We start from the raw sequence: 18,996 nt of genomic DNA, 5'->3' as shown, positions 1-18,996 counted from the left end.
AGCTAGAGGACACCACAATCAACAAAATCCAGACTACAGAAAACTCCATACAAATAACAATCTGCTTTCTTCTTCCCAGAAATTCCGAGGGGGTGGTAGGGGGAGAGATGGAGGGGAAGTTTGAGATGAAAACAGTAACAGTTAAGCGTCATATCATCCAACCTTATTTGGACCCTAGTTTAAATGATTATTAGCTTTTTGGAAGACAATGCAAACATTATTTGTCTATTGACATTAAGAGATTACTTTTTTTCAGTATGAAATAGGACTATGGTCTGTTTTTTGTCTTAAAGTCTTTCAGTGCCATAGACCAACAGCCAACCGAAAACTCCTGCCCGGGGTTCATGTCGATGAAGGGAGGGGAGTGAGGTCCGACCACACCTGCACCCCGCCCATGCCCCCTTCTGACACTCACGGTCATCATCCGTGTGGAGCTTGGCCTTCAGCTTCTCCATCTTCCTCTCGTCTCGCAATAGCGTCCTGTCCTTTTTTAGCGTCCCTGTCCCTTCCTCTTTCTTTTCTTCAATCGTTTCTTGGATTAAAGAATACTCTTCATAATTCGTTATTCCTAAAAATATAAATTAGGTTATGATGACCAGTGATGACGCAGCTGTCACTCCTTCTAGTGGGGGGGTTGGGGGGGGCAGTGATACTCCACGGGTCCCTGGTAGCACAGGACGGAAAGAGGCTTTACAAAGGTGAGGGTCAGGGGGCCACCCAGGGAGCACACATCAAATAACTCTGGCCAAAAACAAGGTTTCTCAGCTAAACTAAGCCACGCTTAAAATGTCACATTCAATTCTCCTAATTTTCGAGAAATAAGCACAGAGTAGAGATTACGCAGAACAAGGCAGGACAGGGTCAAACAAGAAGTGGTTGAAGCAACTGGTCTTCCCTCACATGGAGAGAAGACTAAATATTTGAAGGGTGTCATGCAGAAAGGAGACAGACTTGTTCTCAGAGGATATGAACAGAAGATACAAGAAGAAAAGCTGTGCAGCAATCTACTGTACAGCCTGTCCCTATCAGTCTTTAAGGAAACGGTGGATGTCACTGATACTTATACAACCACACACAGGAAACTGAATTATAGGATTCCAAACATATTTTCAATTAAAAATTTCCTTTGGGGGGGCGCCTGGGTGGTGACTCTCCATTTTGGCTCAGGTCATGATCTTAGGGTCCTGAGCTCCAGCCCTGCATCAGGCTCCACACTCAGTGGGGGGTCTGCTTGAGCCGCTCTCTGTCCCTCTGTTCCTCCCCTGATCGCGCTCGCTCTCACGTGCCTGTGCATGCATGCTCTCTTTCTAAAGTAAATAAGTAAATAACATCTTTAAAAAAAAAATTCCTTTGGCTTTTGAAAGGGAAATAAAATCTCTCAATTTCGGCTCAGTGAGAGTTTCATGTGTTTACAATGCCAGTTAGTGGGTTTGTACTATCTAGGGAATAGCAACCCTATCTTAGGTTTGGACAGAAATCAGTGGCTAGGACACATTCAGGATTGGCAGGTCACCAAATGGGGGTGAAAAAAAGAACAGGTGCGTAAAGAACAAAACGAAAACTGGAATCTTGGCACAGGAATGCTCACCTATCCTGCTGCAAATAGTAACCAGGAGTTCCCCAACGGTCTTGGAGTCGTCCACCATGACAGTTTTCACGGATCCATCCAGCATTCGGATTTTCTGAGGTCTCTGTTTCTTTTTATATTCCAAAATATCCTACAGCAAAACCCCACAAACTTTTCACATGACTTGTTAAATCAAGTAACCAACCCGGACACTTTTCTTTAAAAAAATGCATTTGCCCTAGCACACTGATTTCCTCCTTCAGTGTTCATGATGAGATTTTGGCTACTACAACAGAAACCCCAGTGCTAAATAATTGCTTCCAACAAGCTTTCTTAAAATCTGATGGTGAAACTGCCCCCCAGCAAGTACTGTTTATAGCTTACAATTCTTGAAAACTAACCTCTGTAAACTTAAAGTACCTTATGCCTTCCTGAAGGTCTGTGGATGATCTGCTTTGAGGAGAACTAGCGGAGGGAAAATCCTACTTACCTCTGGAAAAGACAGTAGTGTGCTTCTCCAATTATCTTATGGTTGCAAGCAATTTTTAATATAGATGTCACAAAGGAATAAATAATATCCCCCTTAATTCTTTAGAGTGGTGGTATGCCACAAAAGTGGTTTTTGCAGCAATGGCAAGATCAAACAGGGGTAGTAGGTTTGGAGGTTACTTTTAAATAAATTTTTTTAAAAACTACATTTAACAATAGAATTACAAATGGAAAATTAATTGGTACTGCATAATTCACTCTCACTTGAAGGAATACTGATCAATCAGATATGTGCACGCCACACACTAACGCCCAGTACCTTTGAGGTTCAGCTGAACAGAATACATAACACTTTTTTACTCAACGCCTCTAATTCCAAACACAGCCATTTTTTTGTTGTCGCTGATTGTTATCATGCTTAGATCTCATATGGAATTTCTTCTACAAACACAAAACTGAATAATATTCGATCTCTGACTACTTTTTGTTTTCCCTCCCATCTACCCTTATTCTTTATCATTTGTCACCAGGATACTTCCTATATCCTTACAGAAGGACGCTACACCTTATTCCCTAGCTACCAAGCACAACCACGGCATGTAAAGAGCTGAGCACACTAACCCCAAGCTCCTTTAATTACTCTGTGGAGTGTCAAGAATTCGGAGCGCCGGTATTTCCTATTACTACCTGCGCAGCCCTTACAAAGTCAACTACAACAAAACTAGGAATAAGTTCTCCTTGGAGCAAAACAGATAGTTGGGTCTCCCTTTTCTCTGAGGCGAAAGAGTATGTTGGCTTCTAGAGAAGGCCCACAGACAAAGCGACAAAACAAAAACAGGAACAAAACAACAAAAACGACGTCTACAACATACCCCATTTCGCAACATGTAGTAATCCAGTGTTCGGCCTGCTTCCAGCCAAATTCCTTTCCTGGGGTCTTCATCCGAGAGAAACAGCCCATAATCAGAAGCTGGGAGATACAGAGAAGAGAGGGTAAAAGACAGAGAGCCGCTGAAGCCATCACTGACTTCCAAACCTGAGTCTGCTGACTTGGCAGGATGGGAGCGTTCGCCCGCACCAGACAGGTTTCGTTTTGACAACAGGAACAAGCCAAGGGGCTAAAGCAGAAGAGGAGGAACGAGGCCAGAGCTGCAACATCAACACCCACAGGAAAGGTTTGCGATTCTAAAACCAGTGGGCAGCAACTGTGTCTACACTTTAGAGAAACACTGAGAACAGAACAGTCCAAATTTCTACTTTCCGAAATGGGCTTTTTTCCCTATCACTTGCTATATAAAAATCTGGCAGAGAAGCCGCAAAGAAGGCCAAGAGGGACCGTGGAGAACCTAAGGAAGTGACCGCTTAAGCCCAAGGCCACTTAGGCCAAGAGGGGCCAATGGAGCTTTTACACTTAGAATAATCCCTCCATCATCCCAGAACAGCATTACAAAAGGTAAGCAGGAGGGCCCAGAAAGATGAAGCCTCTGTCCCCCACCCCATAAATTATGAATATAGTTGGAAAATAAAACTCCGTGTTCTCTATAGAAATCCCTTAATTTGATTAGGAAGGACAAGGCATGGTGGCAGGAAGAAAGCAGTATCATTTCCTGTTCCTGTCTAAAGATTTCTATCTTGGGCGCCCAGCTGGCTCAGTCAGTTGAGCATGCAACTCTTGATCTCGGGGTCATGAGTTCGAGCCCCATGTTGGATGCAGAGATTACTTAAATACATCTTTAAAGATTATAAATCAATAACTACAATAAAGACTTCTGTCTTGCTGAATGTGATCCAAGGTAACCCCAGAGACCCAGATGAGGGTCTGAGCACCTGTTGTTTTTTAGAAAAACAACTTCAAAATCTAGAAAGGTTTTAATCTTCACCAGAGCTAAATAGCAGTCCAATCCAGAATTTTTTTTTTTTTTTTTTCAAAAATCTGGGAGAAAAACAGTAGAAGAAAATGCCAGAAATGATTGGACAACCCGAATTTGGAGTAAGGTTGGGAATGCAGGATAACTTTACTTTTATTTTTGGGAAATGAAGAAATAACAGTGTTTTAAATAATATCAATAATACTTTTAGACCAAAAGCTTTGCAGTTTTGTGACATCTTTTTGAGAAGATCAATGTCTATCTCTAATTATGTTTGAATATTTGATCCTCACGCTTCCCATTTTTAAGTTAAGTTGCAGTCCATTTTCACAGCAAAGACTTCTTCATTTGAGAGAAATCCCAATTTCCCAAGTGCCAATAGAACACTAAATAAAGGAAAGAAATGTAGAGAGAAGAGAAAGGGCAATGGAAAATAAAAGTTCTATGAACAGGTAGATCAATAGTGGTCAATGGTTTGAACAAACAGGAAACACAACATAGATTCATAGATGCTCCCCACCCCCCTTTAGGGCTTGAGATCAAGTTTACGAAGCCCCTTCCAAGTAACTGAAGTATAAGGCTTGCCCGGCATCCAGATGGCAGTTCCAGCCTTCTCCGGGCTGCATATATGGAAAAGAGGACTCAGGGTATACAAATGCAGGAACTGTCACAGTGGCTTCACGTGCACTTTATAGGGCAAATGAGATGACATAGCACAAAGTGACTTGTAAACTGTAGAGGGCAATTCTGATGTACGGAAGGGTCAGGACGATGGGTATGACATTGATGAATCAGTGGCAGCCGTGGCCATTGTCGGCACAAGGCTCACTTGGGACGTAAATACCCACATCCAGGCTAGGAAGACTTTTCATTTGAAACATACACACTAGTGAGCTTGGGTACCATGCAGAGCATTTGTTTCTTTAGGGGCTAAGCAAAGAACATACAATCATATGACTGTATGACAGTCAAGAAGCTAGTGACTGAGCAATGGCCTACCTTGCCCAGTTTGTGCCTCGGGTACCCGTTCCCGAATGACTCGACATGCATCGTACACGGCTGTGGACGGTTCAAACTGCATGGTCTTCACCACATTGCAGTGGCGGACACAAATCTTTAAGGACAGGGCCACCATTTTCCTAGATGATTTGAAGGTTCTCACTTAGAATGTCTGGAAAACACAAAGAGACAAACGGTGATATTCAAAATGGCCTAGCAGAAAAAACTGCTAGACTGTAAATCGGCTTTAAACAATTGAAACAATCAATAGCAATTAAAGAGAATGCTTTGGATAAGAACACAAATTAAAAGATTTTGGAAAAGTTTAAAATAAAACAGGAGCATCTAGTCTCCATATTACCACAGAGTGGTAAGTAGAACTTCTGAGGAGGAATGATCCCTGGAAGTTCATCAGGACTCCTTCTCAATGGTGCTCCCTATGTTGGGTTTCCAGCAGGGGATCCTCAGCGTGAGAGTTAGAGAGCCTGGGGCACCACAGCTACCTCCTGAAGATCCTTCTGTTGGCAGCCTCAGTGCCCCAGCTCTCTCCCCACAGTTCCTAGGGACAGCAAGAAACATGAATGCCCTCCAAATCTCCTCAGGGCAAGAATTCCTCAGGAGAATTCCATCTCCCCACATACTGGAAGACTTGGCATCTGGGCCTAACTCCAACACCAGGATCCTATGTAAGTCCCTTTGGCCACTCTACTTCAATTTCCCCATAAGTTAAGAAGCCACAGTGGTAACAGCCCTATATAACTTTTAAAAGAGCCAAATCCCCCCAAAATAAATTAAGAAGAAAAAAAAAAAAGAAGAAGAACCAAACCCCAAGGGGTTATCAGTGGGAACCCCACACCCAGCTTTAGAAAGTATACAGATTAAGGCTAAGTTTTATTTCATAAATGACTTCTTTTTAAAACCTAAATCCAAAAATTTGGTCCATTTCCTTTGAGTTGGCAGCTTATGGCTTATTTTGATGACCTGCTCTCTTCCGTAGCCAGAATCTTAACTCTCAACCCCAAGCCAGCCTCCATCAAATGCCCCTTGCTCAGGCACACGAGAGAGGATCCTTCCCTGCAACTGACACATGCCCAGCTGGCTGTCATCCTGGCAAACACAACAACAGGTTTCAGAGTTAGGAGCCATCAGAATCCCTGCACTGCACCGATAACATCAATCCACAGGAATTTCAAGTTTTCATCCCTTGTTTTCTTAGGGAGCCTACAGGTAGTGAAGCTGAACCCCAGCTGCCTTGATGCCCCCTTCCCACTTAAGAATGCAAATGCTAAGAAGCAATGAGGCAGCCAAGAAGCAGAGAGGGCCGCAGGCTGACCAGGCCCAGGTTGTGGGTGCCCCAGGGCATCACTTCTTCACATGCTTGATTGGTTGCCGGCTTCCTAACAACAGGTGACTGGGTCAACTGGAGACAGAGGACATTTTTAAACAGATGTTCTGGAATCCATGGGTAGCGTTTACATATAGCCACACCAAGCAACCACTATAAAGTCATTTTGACCTCTACTTATATTTTGAATGAACTGCCTGTGAAAATATTTCCTGAAAAACGTCAAGATAGAGTTCTCAATAAACAGCAGCTGTGTTCACTGGGATTCTTCTGCAAATTGAATCAGTTACTACAGCCTGGGCAGTGGCCCCATTGCTGATAAGGCAGAAGGTTCAAAATATCCAGGGATTTTCCACCTTCAATATCAAGGACTTTTAAAGCCATAGATGAAGGGGTCTACCCAACTCTGGGGGAAAACTTAAACTCTAGAGATCAATTGACAAATTTACTATAATGTAGAGATCTCATTAGATCTGGAATAGTCTATTGTGGAACAGTCTACCCCCCTGGGGCTGGTGATAATTGTGAGGTCTCCCGAACCACGGAGATTCAGGAGCATGACTGATGGTCAGTGGTAAAGATCTTGGAACTCTATCGTGGGGGCCATTTATGGAATGAACCAGAGAGGATGGGATGGTTAATCTCTTCCATTCCCTGAGAAGAGGAAGTATTTTAAGTGTCCCTTCATGAAGGCTGCCCTTCCCAGGCTAATAATTGGGCCTTCTGCAGAGCAAATTCATGGTCCCTCTAGCCAAGCCAAGAGAGAGTCCATCAAAGGAAAATACAGAGCCATGACATGGGGCTGAATGCAGAACGTAACAGCAAGACCGTAAACACTGGAGCTCAAAAGGGAACAGAAGACACATAGGGGAGGAGAAAGGGGCAGATGGAACAGCAGGGAGCAGACAGAAAGACCAGACAGAACCTAGGCCTGTGGGTCAACAAGAAACACAGGAGAGAAGCCCAGAGATTTAGGAAGCAGAAGGAGAGAAGCAGAACATACACAGCAGTGAAGGAAAGTCTCTGCCCAAAACAACTGGAAAAACGAAGAGGCCACTAGTTCATGTGGGGGAAGCTGCTAGAGGCACAGGTTTGGTGTGAAAACTCTCTAAGGAGCTTCTTTGGGGTATATTCAGTGGAGAAGTAGAACAGGGTCAAATACAAAACAAGACACATAATGGGCGCGGTGGTAGGGGGGGCTCATATTTCAATCCTCGGGACTAGAAAGATCATCCAGGGAAGTGAGGAAGAGAGAGACAGGGGACAGAGTCCTGGAACAGTGCTCTAAAATCAGGACAGGTAGGGACTGGCCGGGAGGCCTAGTGGTAGGTGAAGAAGGAGAGCCAAGAGAGGGCAGGCCCAGAAGAAGGTGCATCGAGTAGGAGGGAGAGAGCACCTGTGCTAAGTGCTGATCACAGACCAAGGAAGATGTGGATGGAGAAACCACCGAATCTGGCAGGGAGGTCTCTGGGAGCTGAGGTAAGAAGCAGCTGGCAGGGGGGCCGGGGGAGGTGGTAGTCAGAGTAGCAGTTCAGGAGAGAGAGGAGAGGAGGGGCTGGCGGAGCAAGTACGGACTCGTCTGCCTGTCTCTTGAGGAGGCCTACTGGCAGGAGTGGAGCAACAAGCAATGACTCCCATTCATGCCCTTCAGGCTTTTTATCCAGAAGTATGTATCGTGTAATTGCTACAAACTCCGTATCTGCGCAGCATCTGTACAGACAAGGTTTCCACCTGACAGTGGCCCAAGAGGCAATCCCAAGACAGCTAAGTGCCCTTCCAGGAGGCAGGCTCCTCAGCGTGCATGATCTCCATTCTGGGCCTGAGAGGAGTAGGCAAGGGAAGGGCACGGGACTGGGAAGGAGCCTGGGGTCCAGGTTCCTTCCCAGGCCTGCCATTTCTCCTCCTTCTGCTCTTCAGAGAGCAGGGGTGGGACTGGCTCCCATGAACGGAGTTGCCCCGCAGACACTGGATGCTTGGCCAACTAGTCCCCCGGGATTCCCCTGTCCTCTCCTCGTAACATCTCACAGGACAAGCCACAGAATGGAGATGACTATCCTTAGCTCAAGGTAGACATTCAGCATCAGGAGGGACACTGGAGATTCCCTGCGAGACTCATGTTCTCATCTCTTCTACCACTTCAAATGTGACAACGTGGCTGACGTAACACAGAACACCAAACCACCAGCATCAGTCCCTCGCAGAGCATTGTTCAGTGGCCAAAAGACTGAAAGGCCAGTGTCGCCATCTTACTCCAGGCTCTCAGTGTTCCCGACACGAAGCGTGGAACAACACCGATGATTTCCTTTGCGGGAGTGTTTTAGACATGCATAATCAGGTATGTAACAATGCTCATCAACTACAAGGTTATACATTTGCATGTAGGTGAAAGACACGGTATTTTTATCATGCAAGAAGATGATCGACACAGGCACACGTCAATGAGATCTGAAATCAAGGCACATGGTGGTTTAACCGCAGTTACGCAGGCAGCAAGGCAGTGAGCTGTTTCTAGCCCCACGCACAGCACAGTGAGCTACTTGCGAAGCAGACACGTGCTGAATTTAATAGTCCTGGCTTATGGCAAAAAGATCACAGGACCAAAGCATACAGGAACATATGTCAAATAAGAATGAGTATGTGTTTTCAGCTCTTATGAGAAGTCTCACTATACATCCACTAAAGCCCTGAGAAAATCACACCATGATCAAGACTAACGTTCTGTTCCCTCTCCAGGGAGATGTTCTCAGGGCATGGGTGCAGCCTACAAATGGAGCCTCACCTCCTTTCCTGTACTCCAACCCTCTGGCTAATTCCAGCCTCTCCAGGCAGGGAGCCTAGAACAGAGGAGCAGGTTTCCTTCTTTTTTGGTGTGGCTACAACAAGGCTCAAAGTCAAGTGCTTTGTAGTCTAACTCCCGTCTTTATTTTATGATCCTGTCCTCCGTTTCCTCTCACCCCAATCTGAATGTATGCTAGCTGGCTGGGTCTTAAGTCCTTTTTTGTTGCGGTTTGGGTTTCTTGCTAAAAGGCAGGGTATAAAGTTCATAAAAGATACATTATTTTCCTTTTCATAATTTCTTCTCACTGGGACCATTTCTGTCCTGATTTTATGTGTGAAGGTCACCTGGGGCCAACGTGGAACTTTTCTGTGCCATCCATTGTGGTAGCTGAGCCAATGGAACCAGGGGTGAAACCCAGACATTCTCCTTTTAATGTCAACACTTCTCAGTCCCAGGGAGCTGTAAACAGCTCAGGATCCGGCCCAGGCTCCGGCCAGTCCACCCTGGAACAAACAAGCCCAGCTCAGCCAAAGGCTCCTCCTTGCTGAAGAAATGCCCGCCATTGGCCAGGATGAGCAGCCACCCCTCGATCTCTGCCCTTACCAGTGAGGGCTTTGAGGTGCTCCAACTCCATTCCTGCCTTACCAGTTCATGACTCTGAGCTGGTTGCTTAACGGCAGTCTGCCTCAGTTTTTTCCTCTTCCTAGGAACCTCCTAAGGTTACTACAGAAATCTATGAACACAGGTCAAAGTCACAAGGTACCAGGTACAGGTTTGTTATTACTCTTCTTAGCTATAGGGGCTGGAGAAACACTGGAAGCAGCATATTCTATTCAGCCACTGTCTGAGCTGCAGAATTCCATTTGCTGTTTATTTTATGCCTATTATGTAGTAGACATGATCACAGACATTACGGAGCAAAGACGGTCAAGATCCCTGCGTAGACAGCGCTCCCCTTCTAGTGACCCTGTTCACTGTTCAGCTCCTGTGTTCATCCTTGTTCAAGTCATTCAAAAGGCTTTTTGGAGATGAAGAATTATCCAAGGATGAGCCATGAAGCCGAGTGTGTTTGTGGAACAACGAATCCTGTACTCAGGCTATCCTGGACGTCAGTCGGTTCCCTTAGTCCAAGAGCCTCAGGGAGCAGAAGTGCACCCCGTGGTGTGGGTCAGGGCTGGCAACAAAGTAGACTCCTGCCCTGGGGCCTGTCAATCAACTCTGCCCAGATGCGACCTGGGAGAGGGGCCATGGGGCCCTGCATACTCTCCTGTAAGCAGAGGTGTCGTACTCAGCTGGCAGGACAACAGGACCAGGCTACCATGCCTCAGCAGGACCCCGGATCTTGAAGAAAGTAAGGATGACCACTACCCCTCTCCTCTGTCTTCCTCCAGCCACTGGCTCCATTCTGACTCACTAGAAGACCACTGTACCCAGTAATGACGATTGTACCTGCTCTCCCCTCAGTGGGCAGAATATAGCCCTGAGAACAGCAACATTTTATAACCAAAAGTCTGTATAAAACACAGGCCTATCATTCACCTCAGTCTCCAGTGAACAAATTCTGCTCTCTGATAGAAATGCCAGAAAAGAGCTTCCTTTCTTTCCACCCCTTACCTGCTCTTTCGCAAGGAAGGGGGAACAGCTCAGTCAATGAGTAAATAGCCATCCTATGATAAGATCATAGCTCCCCAGAGGTGCCTCAAAAGCAAAAACCAGGGTCTTGCCCTCTATCTTGCTTTCCTAGGCTGTCTGTACTAAGGTGCCCTTGGGGCTCAACTCAAACACAGAACTTTCAGTATCTGATACTTCGCTCATCAGACACTTCTAGGGGTCCTTGTGTCACCATCTAGAAGGATGAGTCAACGCAACTGTTCACTGGGAGCCAGCTGCCTTTCATTCGGGGAGGAATAATGTCCCATTTCCATCCCACCTGCAGCCAGCTTCATCAGGGAGCCACAGGCCTTACCCTGCCCCTCCCCCACTGGGCCCCTCACACCTCCCTCTTGCCAACTAGTGAGAGCCCAGGAGGAGAGTATGAGTAGCGAGGCTCCCTGTACAGTCCCCCACATTCACAACCCTGGAGCGAGAACTCCAGCTAATCCTAAACTCAGGGAAAATGGTACATAAACACGGCTGATGGGATTTCCTCTCCACAAAGAAAAAGACCAGGATGGTCCTGCTCCCCCTGGGCATCCAGAGTGGGGAGACCAGAAAAGCAAGGAGAACATTCACAGAAGAATCTCTCTTTAGTTCTTCACGGAGGAAAGTCAGGACACTGCTTGACTCTGCATACCTCAACTAGAAATGACCGTTAAAAGGTCAGGCGATAAAGGAACAGAGAGGAAATGATTAACCACCCACACAGGTGTGAGCTCAGCAGCAGTTGGGGCACGTCAATAAAAATCCCAGCCAAGGGGTTGGCACCCAGAGCTGCTTTGCAAACGCCCCATATGCCCCTTCACCCACTAGGCTACCGCTGAGGTGCTCGCCCGCCCCCAGGACACCCGCACTGAGACACACACACAAGGCGGCATCGGGGATACGTTAGATGTGCCGGGTCTCCCTCTCTCACCATCTTCCCACAGGAAGGACTGTACCATCTCAGCCCTAGTACAATGTCTGCCACACGGGGGATGCTTAGGCAACGTTTGTGGAATTAAGATGTACTGCAGGGAAAGACATGAACAAATTTTTTTTCTAAGTTAGTCATTAGGAATTATCTACCCTAATAGCATGACAAATGGATGAATGGAGGACAAACACCCAGCACCCAGCAGGCCCTACTATTTCTACTCATCTACAACCTGTTCCGTGGACCATGGAAGCTTAACCTTATGGCTTAGGAGATGAAGTTCTCCAGCTGCCAATGAGAACCTAGAAAGAGAACCCAGTCAGTAATCAGTCGGGAACACGTGGCGGTCCCCTGAGGGCGGGGACCATGTGCCATGCCCACTGCAAAGCACCCACCGCAGAGAAGGGCTCAGACTGTATTTAATGCATGGGGGGAGGGCCCAGCCAGCTGTCCTGCCTCCAAGAACGAAGCCCAAGAGCATGCCCACAACACAGAGTACACAATGATGGGAAAAGATTTGACACTGTTTTCCATTTTCCGATGAAGAAACTGTCATCTTGAGATTAATGCTAGGAAATCACAACCAGACCTTCCCGTGCTGCCACAATCATCAGCTACGTACGCAGTCCAACTATAAGTTGGATGCCTCCAACTTGCCTTCCCATTCCCACTCAGCTCTTGGCACAGGCATGTGAAATTCCATCATGAAGGAGATCATTGGTCCTAAAGATGTCCTCCCAGTGAAGTCTTGCTGCACTTAGTACCGCTCACTTAGTACCATCTAAAAATGTTGCATTTCAGAACTTCCACACAAATTGAGAGCTGCCCTTTATTAAAGATGATGCCTGATCATCTGGAAGTTCTAAGGAGTTAGGGGGTTCCTACAGATCGATGCAGACCTCTGGCAGAGCTGATAAAGGGCAGCCTGGGAAGAAGATCTACTCAAGGAAGCGGAGCAGACACCTACATGCTCATAGTGTTCGAATGGTGCTGAGAGAGAATTTTAACACACACACAGAATTGTGAAAGGTGCAACTCATCAGGTCCAAACCCCGCAGCCCCAGGGTCAGGGCCTCCCATCCGCTCATTTGCCTTCTCCCGTTCACGCTGTAAGAACCTAAAATGTTAACAAAACTATGTATCTTCAATTCCTACAAAACTACCTCCATTATTTTAGGCCTTGTGGCGTACCTCTTTCTGAAATGCACCAGCCACCCAGTTCTTCCCCGTTACTCAACCTACAAGCCTAGCATCAAGCTTGGCTTTCCTAAACTAGTCCTTCCAACCATCCCCCGCACAGAATCCCGCTCCTCTCCGGTGGAGCACTCAGCCATAATCCGTGCTTCAGTGCCAGCCCTCCCCAGCTCAGGTCCCCACTGCAACAACAGGAGGTGCTCTAGTGTTTATCTGGCACCGGAGAGTCCCAGGGCCCTTCCACAGACTCACCTCATATGCGCAACAGTTTACAAAGGATAACAGTTTTTTTTTTGTTTTGTTTTGTTTTGTTTTGTTTTTTGTTTGTTTTGCATCCCCATTTCACAGATAGAGAGTCTGGGAGGATAGAGTATTCCTGTGGAATATGCCTTCGTTTTGCTCAGATCACTAAGAAGGCTGCACCAGCTTTCCAGCAATGTCACTGTTCCCCTATGGCTGCTCAGACGAAATAAATCATCCCCACGTCTTAGTCCCCCTGGATTCCACCTTGCAGTCCTGCTATTTGCTCCCTTTCCCAAGTTAGAGGACGAAGAAGGCTCCAAAGCGAATCCTGACTTAGAACTCTTAGACCCTAACTCATTCAAATGACTGGAGGCTATTTACAAAAATACATGGGACAGAAAAATAAAAGGTCAAGTCCAAGGAATAGCAGAAGAAAAATGAAAGTGAAGGTCAAGACCAGGAGAACTGTGAATTATTTACTCTCTGTTTGGATAACTGGGAATACACTCAGCCCCTTATTTGTTTTCTTTTCTGACCCCTGGTCACAAGGCTGTAAAATCCCAGGAAAGCAGATTCTCCAGGCTGCAGATTCTCCAGGCTGCAGATGCTGATAAACAGAAGCTCAGTCACTAGGGTAAACAGCACGGGGATGGGTACAGTCGGACTGGGTTTGACTTGGGAAAAATAGAGGGCTTTGTTCTGCAACGATCTGGAGAAAAATATTCAGCGTGTGGTACACTGAACCTGGAAGAATGAATGAAAAGAACTCCAAGTTCCTTCTCGGGTCCCCTTTCTCATGCTTGGGTTTTTTAATGCTAAAAAAGCATCCACTAGATTGAAAACTGTCTGCCAAAGCAACCTGCACTTGGGCTGTGCAGCAACAGGGCACACCACCACGCTTGCTTTCGGTTAAGACTCGGAGAAATCTCCTACTCCTTCCCTCCAAATCTCTTTTGCTACAGAGGTTTTCAGCACTGACCTCTGACCCGTGAGATCAAGACTGCAAACCCACAGCACCATCCATCACTGAAAGAGGCAACAGAGTGTGGTTTTGGCAAGGGCGGAAGAGAAAAGGGAATATTAAAAACATATTCTCGAGGCTTATCTATGTTAATCCACGAACCATAAATCAGAAGGGCATTTCTGTTAGAGCTCAGACCTGAAATCTGGTACTTGTGTGGAGAACTGAACTAACGCAAGGAACTTGATTGAAATACACGTTTCTGGAGACTCAGGGTCGAACCACAGTCCCAATACAGCATTCACACACTAGATGAGATTTTTCCGGAATGTCCCCATTTTCTGTGGGCACTCATTCCAAGATCACCTCCCATTTTATATCTGAAAATTGAAACGTCTCAGTTAAACTCAATCTAGCCTACGGTCTATCTCCGTCTCAGACAGAGAAGTTGTCAAGTCCAGCTGTCTGCAGGGTATATAAATCTTTACTGTGGCTTTCCCTTCTCAACGCGGAACTAAAACATCTCTTTTTCCATTTTTTAATCATCAGCAGCAAACATATACAACCAATTATGTGCCTGCATGGATTCTAAACCCTTTCTGTACATCAGGTCACCAGCTCTTCAACATCCCACCATGCTAAGGACGACAGATGTCCCCCAGGTAAGGTGACCAGGACACTGTGGTTATGGGATTTGATAGAGGGGGCTCTGCCTCCTACTGTTTTTAAAACAGGAAGACGTCATGGAAAAATGAACATAGTGCTTGTGTTAGCAGAGCAGTAAAATGGGTAAAATGTATATATTGTTCAGACTTTTGTTAATAACTGAATTGTCATGCGTTGCGTTCTGAGAAGTCACTCAACAGTTCAGTTAGAGAAGTCCTATCTGCCCTGGATCATCAGGCTTAGGGTTACGTCTCTTAAGTAACAGGCGTCCACAGGAGAAGGGGAGGCTTAAACCCTAATCTGTCATTATCCATGCTTCGGTGAATGGTCCCACCCCACCCAAACATGAGCCATGTTAACATCTTGACAATCTTCCTCTGTTTATGCTTAATTTCATGTGGCTGAGATGACATGCTCTATGTAATTCTGTATTCTGATGTTTCCCCCTTGCAATTACACAATAATCTTTTCCCACAGGACTGTACAGTTTCTAGAAACTTTTTAAAAAAATAGATACATGATATTACAGTGTAAGCCATCATAATTTACTCAGCTCTAGCTTTGTTTTTGTATGTGTCAGCCACTTGTAAGTTTTCGCTATTATAAACTAAGATGGCAATACGATTTTTCTATTTAAAAATTTTTATTCTTTCAGATTTTCTTAAGCTAGACTTTTTTTTTTTTTAAAGGAATCATCAGTATTTTTAAGGAGCAACCCCAGAAGATATTAAGACAATAAAAAAAATCTGAGTCTACAGATATCAGCAGTTTGATTTATGGGTTAGCTAAATGAACATGCATTAACAACCAAGAAAGCCAATAATCAATCTAGATTTTATAGTTCAATCTAGCCCACAGAATGATCCTGCTAGCAAGGGCTCAGGCTGCAAGGGACCGTATCAAAAGACAGAATTGACAACAGGCGTGACCAGGGGGAAAACATCTGGCATGGGCAATAAACCAGATTTACAGAAAAGATGCAGAGGAAAGATAGACGTTTAACATAAATTCTAAAATATGTTGCTAAGAATAGAAGTAACAGAAGAAAGGACTGGACTAGACTCTACTAAAGAAAGCAGTGGACATACACAGTAATTATCAATGCTTTGCTCTCTGTCAGCTCAAGTTTTTAGAACTGCCTCGTGGATCAAACCGGAATTACAAAAAAACACACTAAATTGAAGTACTCTGACAGAGTACCAGTTTCCTTTACTTACTAAAGTCAAATCAGAAGCCTTGCCAATTTTATCAGTCAGTTATGGATAAGATTTACATTTCCAAATAACGGAACCAATCAAATTTAGATCTATACACCTAAATATTACTTCATCAAGAGCACAGGGAAGAAACAAACATGTCCCGTGGGAGAGGACATTAAATGGTAAACTCTTCACAGCACAGTTGAGTGTGGCCCAGTATTTTAAACTACTATTTTAAAGACAGTGTCGCCTGTATACAACCTGCATACAACTTGTATACAATGTGTCTACAACCTGGAATAATTCTTGGAAAACAATTTCAAAAACATATAAAACTTAGGATACAGCTGGAAAAATAAAAGAAACGCAGAGACCAATCAAGAGTGGGAAACAAAGGGTAAGGATCCTTAAGGAAACGGGAGGACTGAAGAATTTCCTGACTTTGTAAGTGTGAGCGCCTCTTCTACAGCGATTATGCTACAGTATTGTCATAACAGTGATGGCTGGTAAAACGGATACCCACCCTCAAATACAACACCCAACGCAGTGTTATTGGTTGCACTGTTTCCTACCCCCTAATATTCACTGGTGAAGTCCTAACCTCCAGAACCTCAGAATGGGACCTTGCTTGGACAGGATATTTATAATCAGGGTAAAACAAGGTCATTAGGGTGGGCCCTAATCCAAAATGACTGATGTCCTTATAAAAGGGGGAAATGTGGACACAGAGACACACACAGAGGGAAGGCAATGTGAGGAGACTCTGGTAGAACATGGCAGCTAAGCCAAGCAGAGGGGCCTGGAATAGACCCTCCTTGCTCTCAGCCCTCAGAAGCTCACCCTGATCTGGGACTTCCAGCCTCCACAACCCAGAAACAATAGATTTCCATTGGTTAACCCACAGTTTGCGGTTCTTCATTATGGCCGCCCTCAGTAAACTAATACACCAAGTTAATTACGGTTCAACTCAGATTTCAATTAGTATAATTTTCTTCAATACAGGAAATTAGTAGCCATTTTGACACAAACTAACAATATAGTCAATATATGTAATTATCTACAGGGAAATTCTGTATATGCTGTGCTTATTAACATGCACACGTAGGTATAGATGCAGATATTGGTGTAGGCACAGCACACGGGCATATTGGTATGATAATTTCTACCCACAGTCACAACAGTGCTAGGTCGTGCTGAGGTTGGGGAGTGCTCTTAAGCTGGGGACATCTACCAGGGTTTTACTTCATTACCACCAAATAAAACTAATTGAGGCATAAACAATGCTTATCACTGTAGGATGGTGGGAAAGAAGATGTGTAGAACTTAGGATTCCTATAGCAAGCATGGAAGAGACTGTGAGCATTTTATTGGTGCGATAAAACTTATTTTTTGAATTTGACTGATTTTGGCTATGGTCATAGTACACACTTCTCTTTAGGAATTAAATAAATTCCATTACCACACAAGACAATTTTCAGTTATTCTAATTCTGATAAAACAGAATGATTATCTTCCTTGTGACATCATCCCTTCCCTTGTATAAAGAAACAAGAAGCTCCCCAGGCCTTTTGATGCCAAGCAATTCAATATTTCATTCCTCAACTGACTCATTTTCACGACCTTCTGTAGAATCTTCTCTCACATTCAACCAAATACGCTGAGATGTAGACCTACTTATCTAGGGCACAAGTATCTCATGGACACAGCAAGAATCCAGACCCGTGGCTATAATGAAAGCAAGAGGGGGGCTGATAGGTAGTTAATCCGTAATTATTTACCCATCATTGATAATGACACTGTCTTGAGTGCTTCAGGGAATAAATGAGATGGAACAAGGCTGGTGCTGAATTCAGTGGGCTTCTGCCATCACAGCACATGCCTGACCCACCCCAGAGAAAAGACCCTTTTAAGAGGTAACCAAGAAGCTGAGATGACGATGACAACAACAATAACAACAACAACAAAGTAGAGGGATGCGTGACTGGCTCAGTCAGAAGAGCATGGGACTCCTGATCACAGGGTCATGAGTTTGAACCCCATACTGGGTGCAGAGATGACTAGGGAAAGAAAAGTAGACACAATGGCAAGAGGACCAGAAGGATCCATAGGATGAAGACAAACTTTGGGTGAAATCAGTTAAGAACAACATCGGGCTGAGGGTGAGATAAAAGTTCAGCTTTACACAATGGACAGGACTGGGTAGATGAGGGAGAAGGGTAGCATTCCAGATGGCATCAGAAAAAGTTACCCTTCCACCCTTGGGAAGTCTATCCTTTGTTCATGACTCAGTTTGTCACACCCTCTATTCCCCTCACAGACAGTACTCAACACCCAGGACTTGGTGACTCCAGGGCCTAGTACAGGGCTTGGCGAATGAGTAGGTATTCCATAAAATCTGAACACTGAGTAACTGTTTCTGAGCCCACTTTCCATATCATGGTAAGCTCTCTGAGGGCCCACAATTATTTATTATTCTCAACATTGGGCAGATACTCAGCAACTATTTGATAAACAGGCAGATATAATTCCTCCATTTGATTTCTTTCCTTTTTATTACAAAGAAACAAGTATCGAAAAGAAATTATGGCTCTACTAAAAAAAATAAAATAAAATAAATTTAGGCCAGTTCCTTCCGACTTGAGCAGCTTTCTAGTTTTCTTAATAATACCACTACCTTGGGGCGCCTGAGTGGCTCAGTGGGTTAAAGCCTCTGCCTTCGGCTCAGGTCATGATCCCAGGGTCCTGGGATCGAGCCCCGCATCGGGCTCTCTGCTCCGCAGGCAGCCTGCTTCCTCCTCTCTCTCTGCCTGCCTCTCTGCCTAGTTGTGATTTCTCTCTGTCAAATAAATAAAATATTAAAAAAAAAAATACTACCACTACCTTTCAGAAAATTTAAAGCATACCCCTTCCACTGCTTTGACTAATACTTGGATAAACCATGTTATGGAAAAAACACTTTGAACTGGGAGTCAGAACACAAATTTGGATTGGGAGGCCACTGTCTCAATGGCCTATGTCAGTACCATGACATGGGGCCTGTGTGACCTCACGAATCCAGTGTTATAAACAGACACACCATGTCTCAGTTCATGCAAAACCTACCTAACATAGAGC

At 45.0% G+C, this 18,996-nt stretch overlaps 1 protein-coding gene across 9 annotated transcripts in view; it reads right to left on the bottom strand.

Annotated features, from left to right (window-relative positions):
• The window catches only part of TLN2 (talin 2), a 424,186-nt gene that overhangs the window by 198,224 nt on the left and 206,966 nt on the right, over nucleotides 1-18,996 (bottom strand). For all 9 annotated transcript variants that reach the window (XM_046008087.1, XM_046008086.1, XM_046008085.1 and 6 more), the window contains 4 exons: nucleotides 4,924-5,095; nucleotides 2,929-3,026; nucleotides 1,589-1,718; nucleotides 416-568 (listed from right to left, as the gene is read on the bottom strand). In XM_046008087.1, the coding sequence (XP_045864043.1) occupies nucleotides 416-568; nucleotides 1,589-1,718; nucleotides 2,929-3,026; nucleotides 4,924-5,059 (517 nt within the window). In that variant the 5' untranslated portion in view covers nucleotides 5,060-5,095. The remainder of the gene's footprint in view (nucleotides 1-415; nucleotides 569-1,588; nucleotides 1,719-2,928; nucleotides 3,027-4,923; nucleotides 5,096-18,996) is intronic.

This window comes from Meles meles, chromosome 6, assembly GCF_922984935.1.
Source record: "Meles meles chromosome 6, mMelMel3.1 paternal haplotype, whole genome shotgun sequence".
Classification (NCBI taxonomy): domain Eukaryota; kingdom Metazoa; phylum Chordata; class Mammalia; order Carnivora; family Mustelidae; genus Meles; species Meles meles.
Note: the sequence above shows the minus strand (reverse complement) of the source record. Positions and strands in the feature narration are given on the sequence as shown.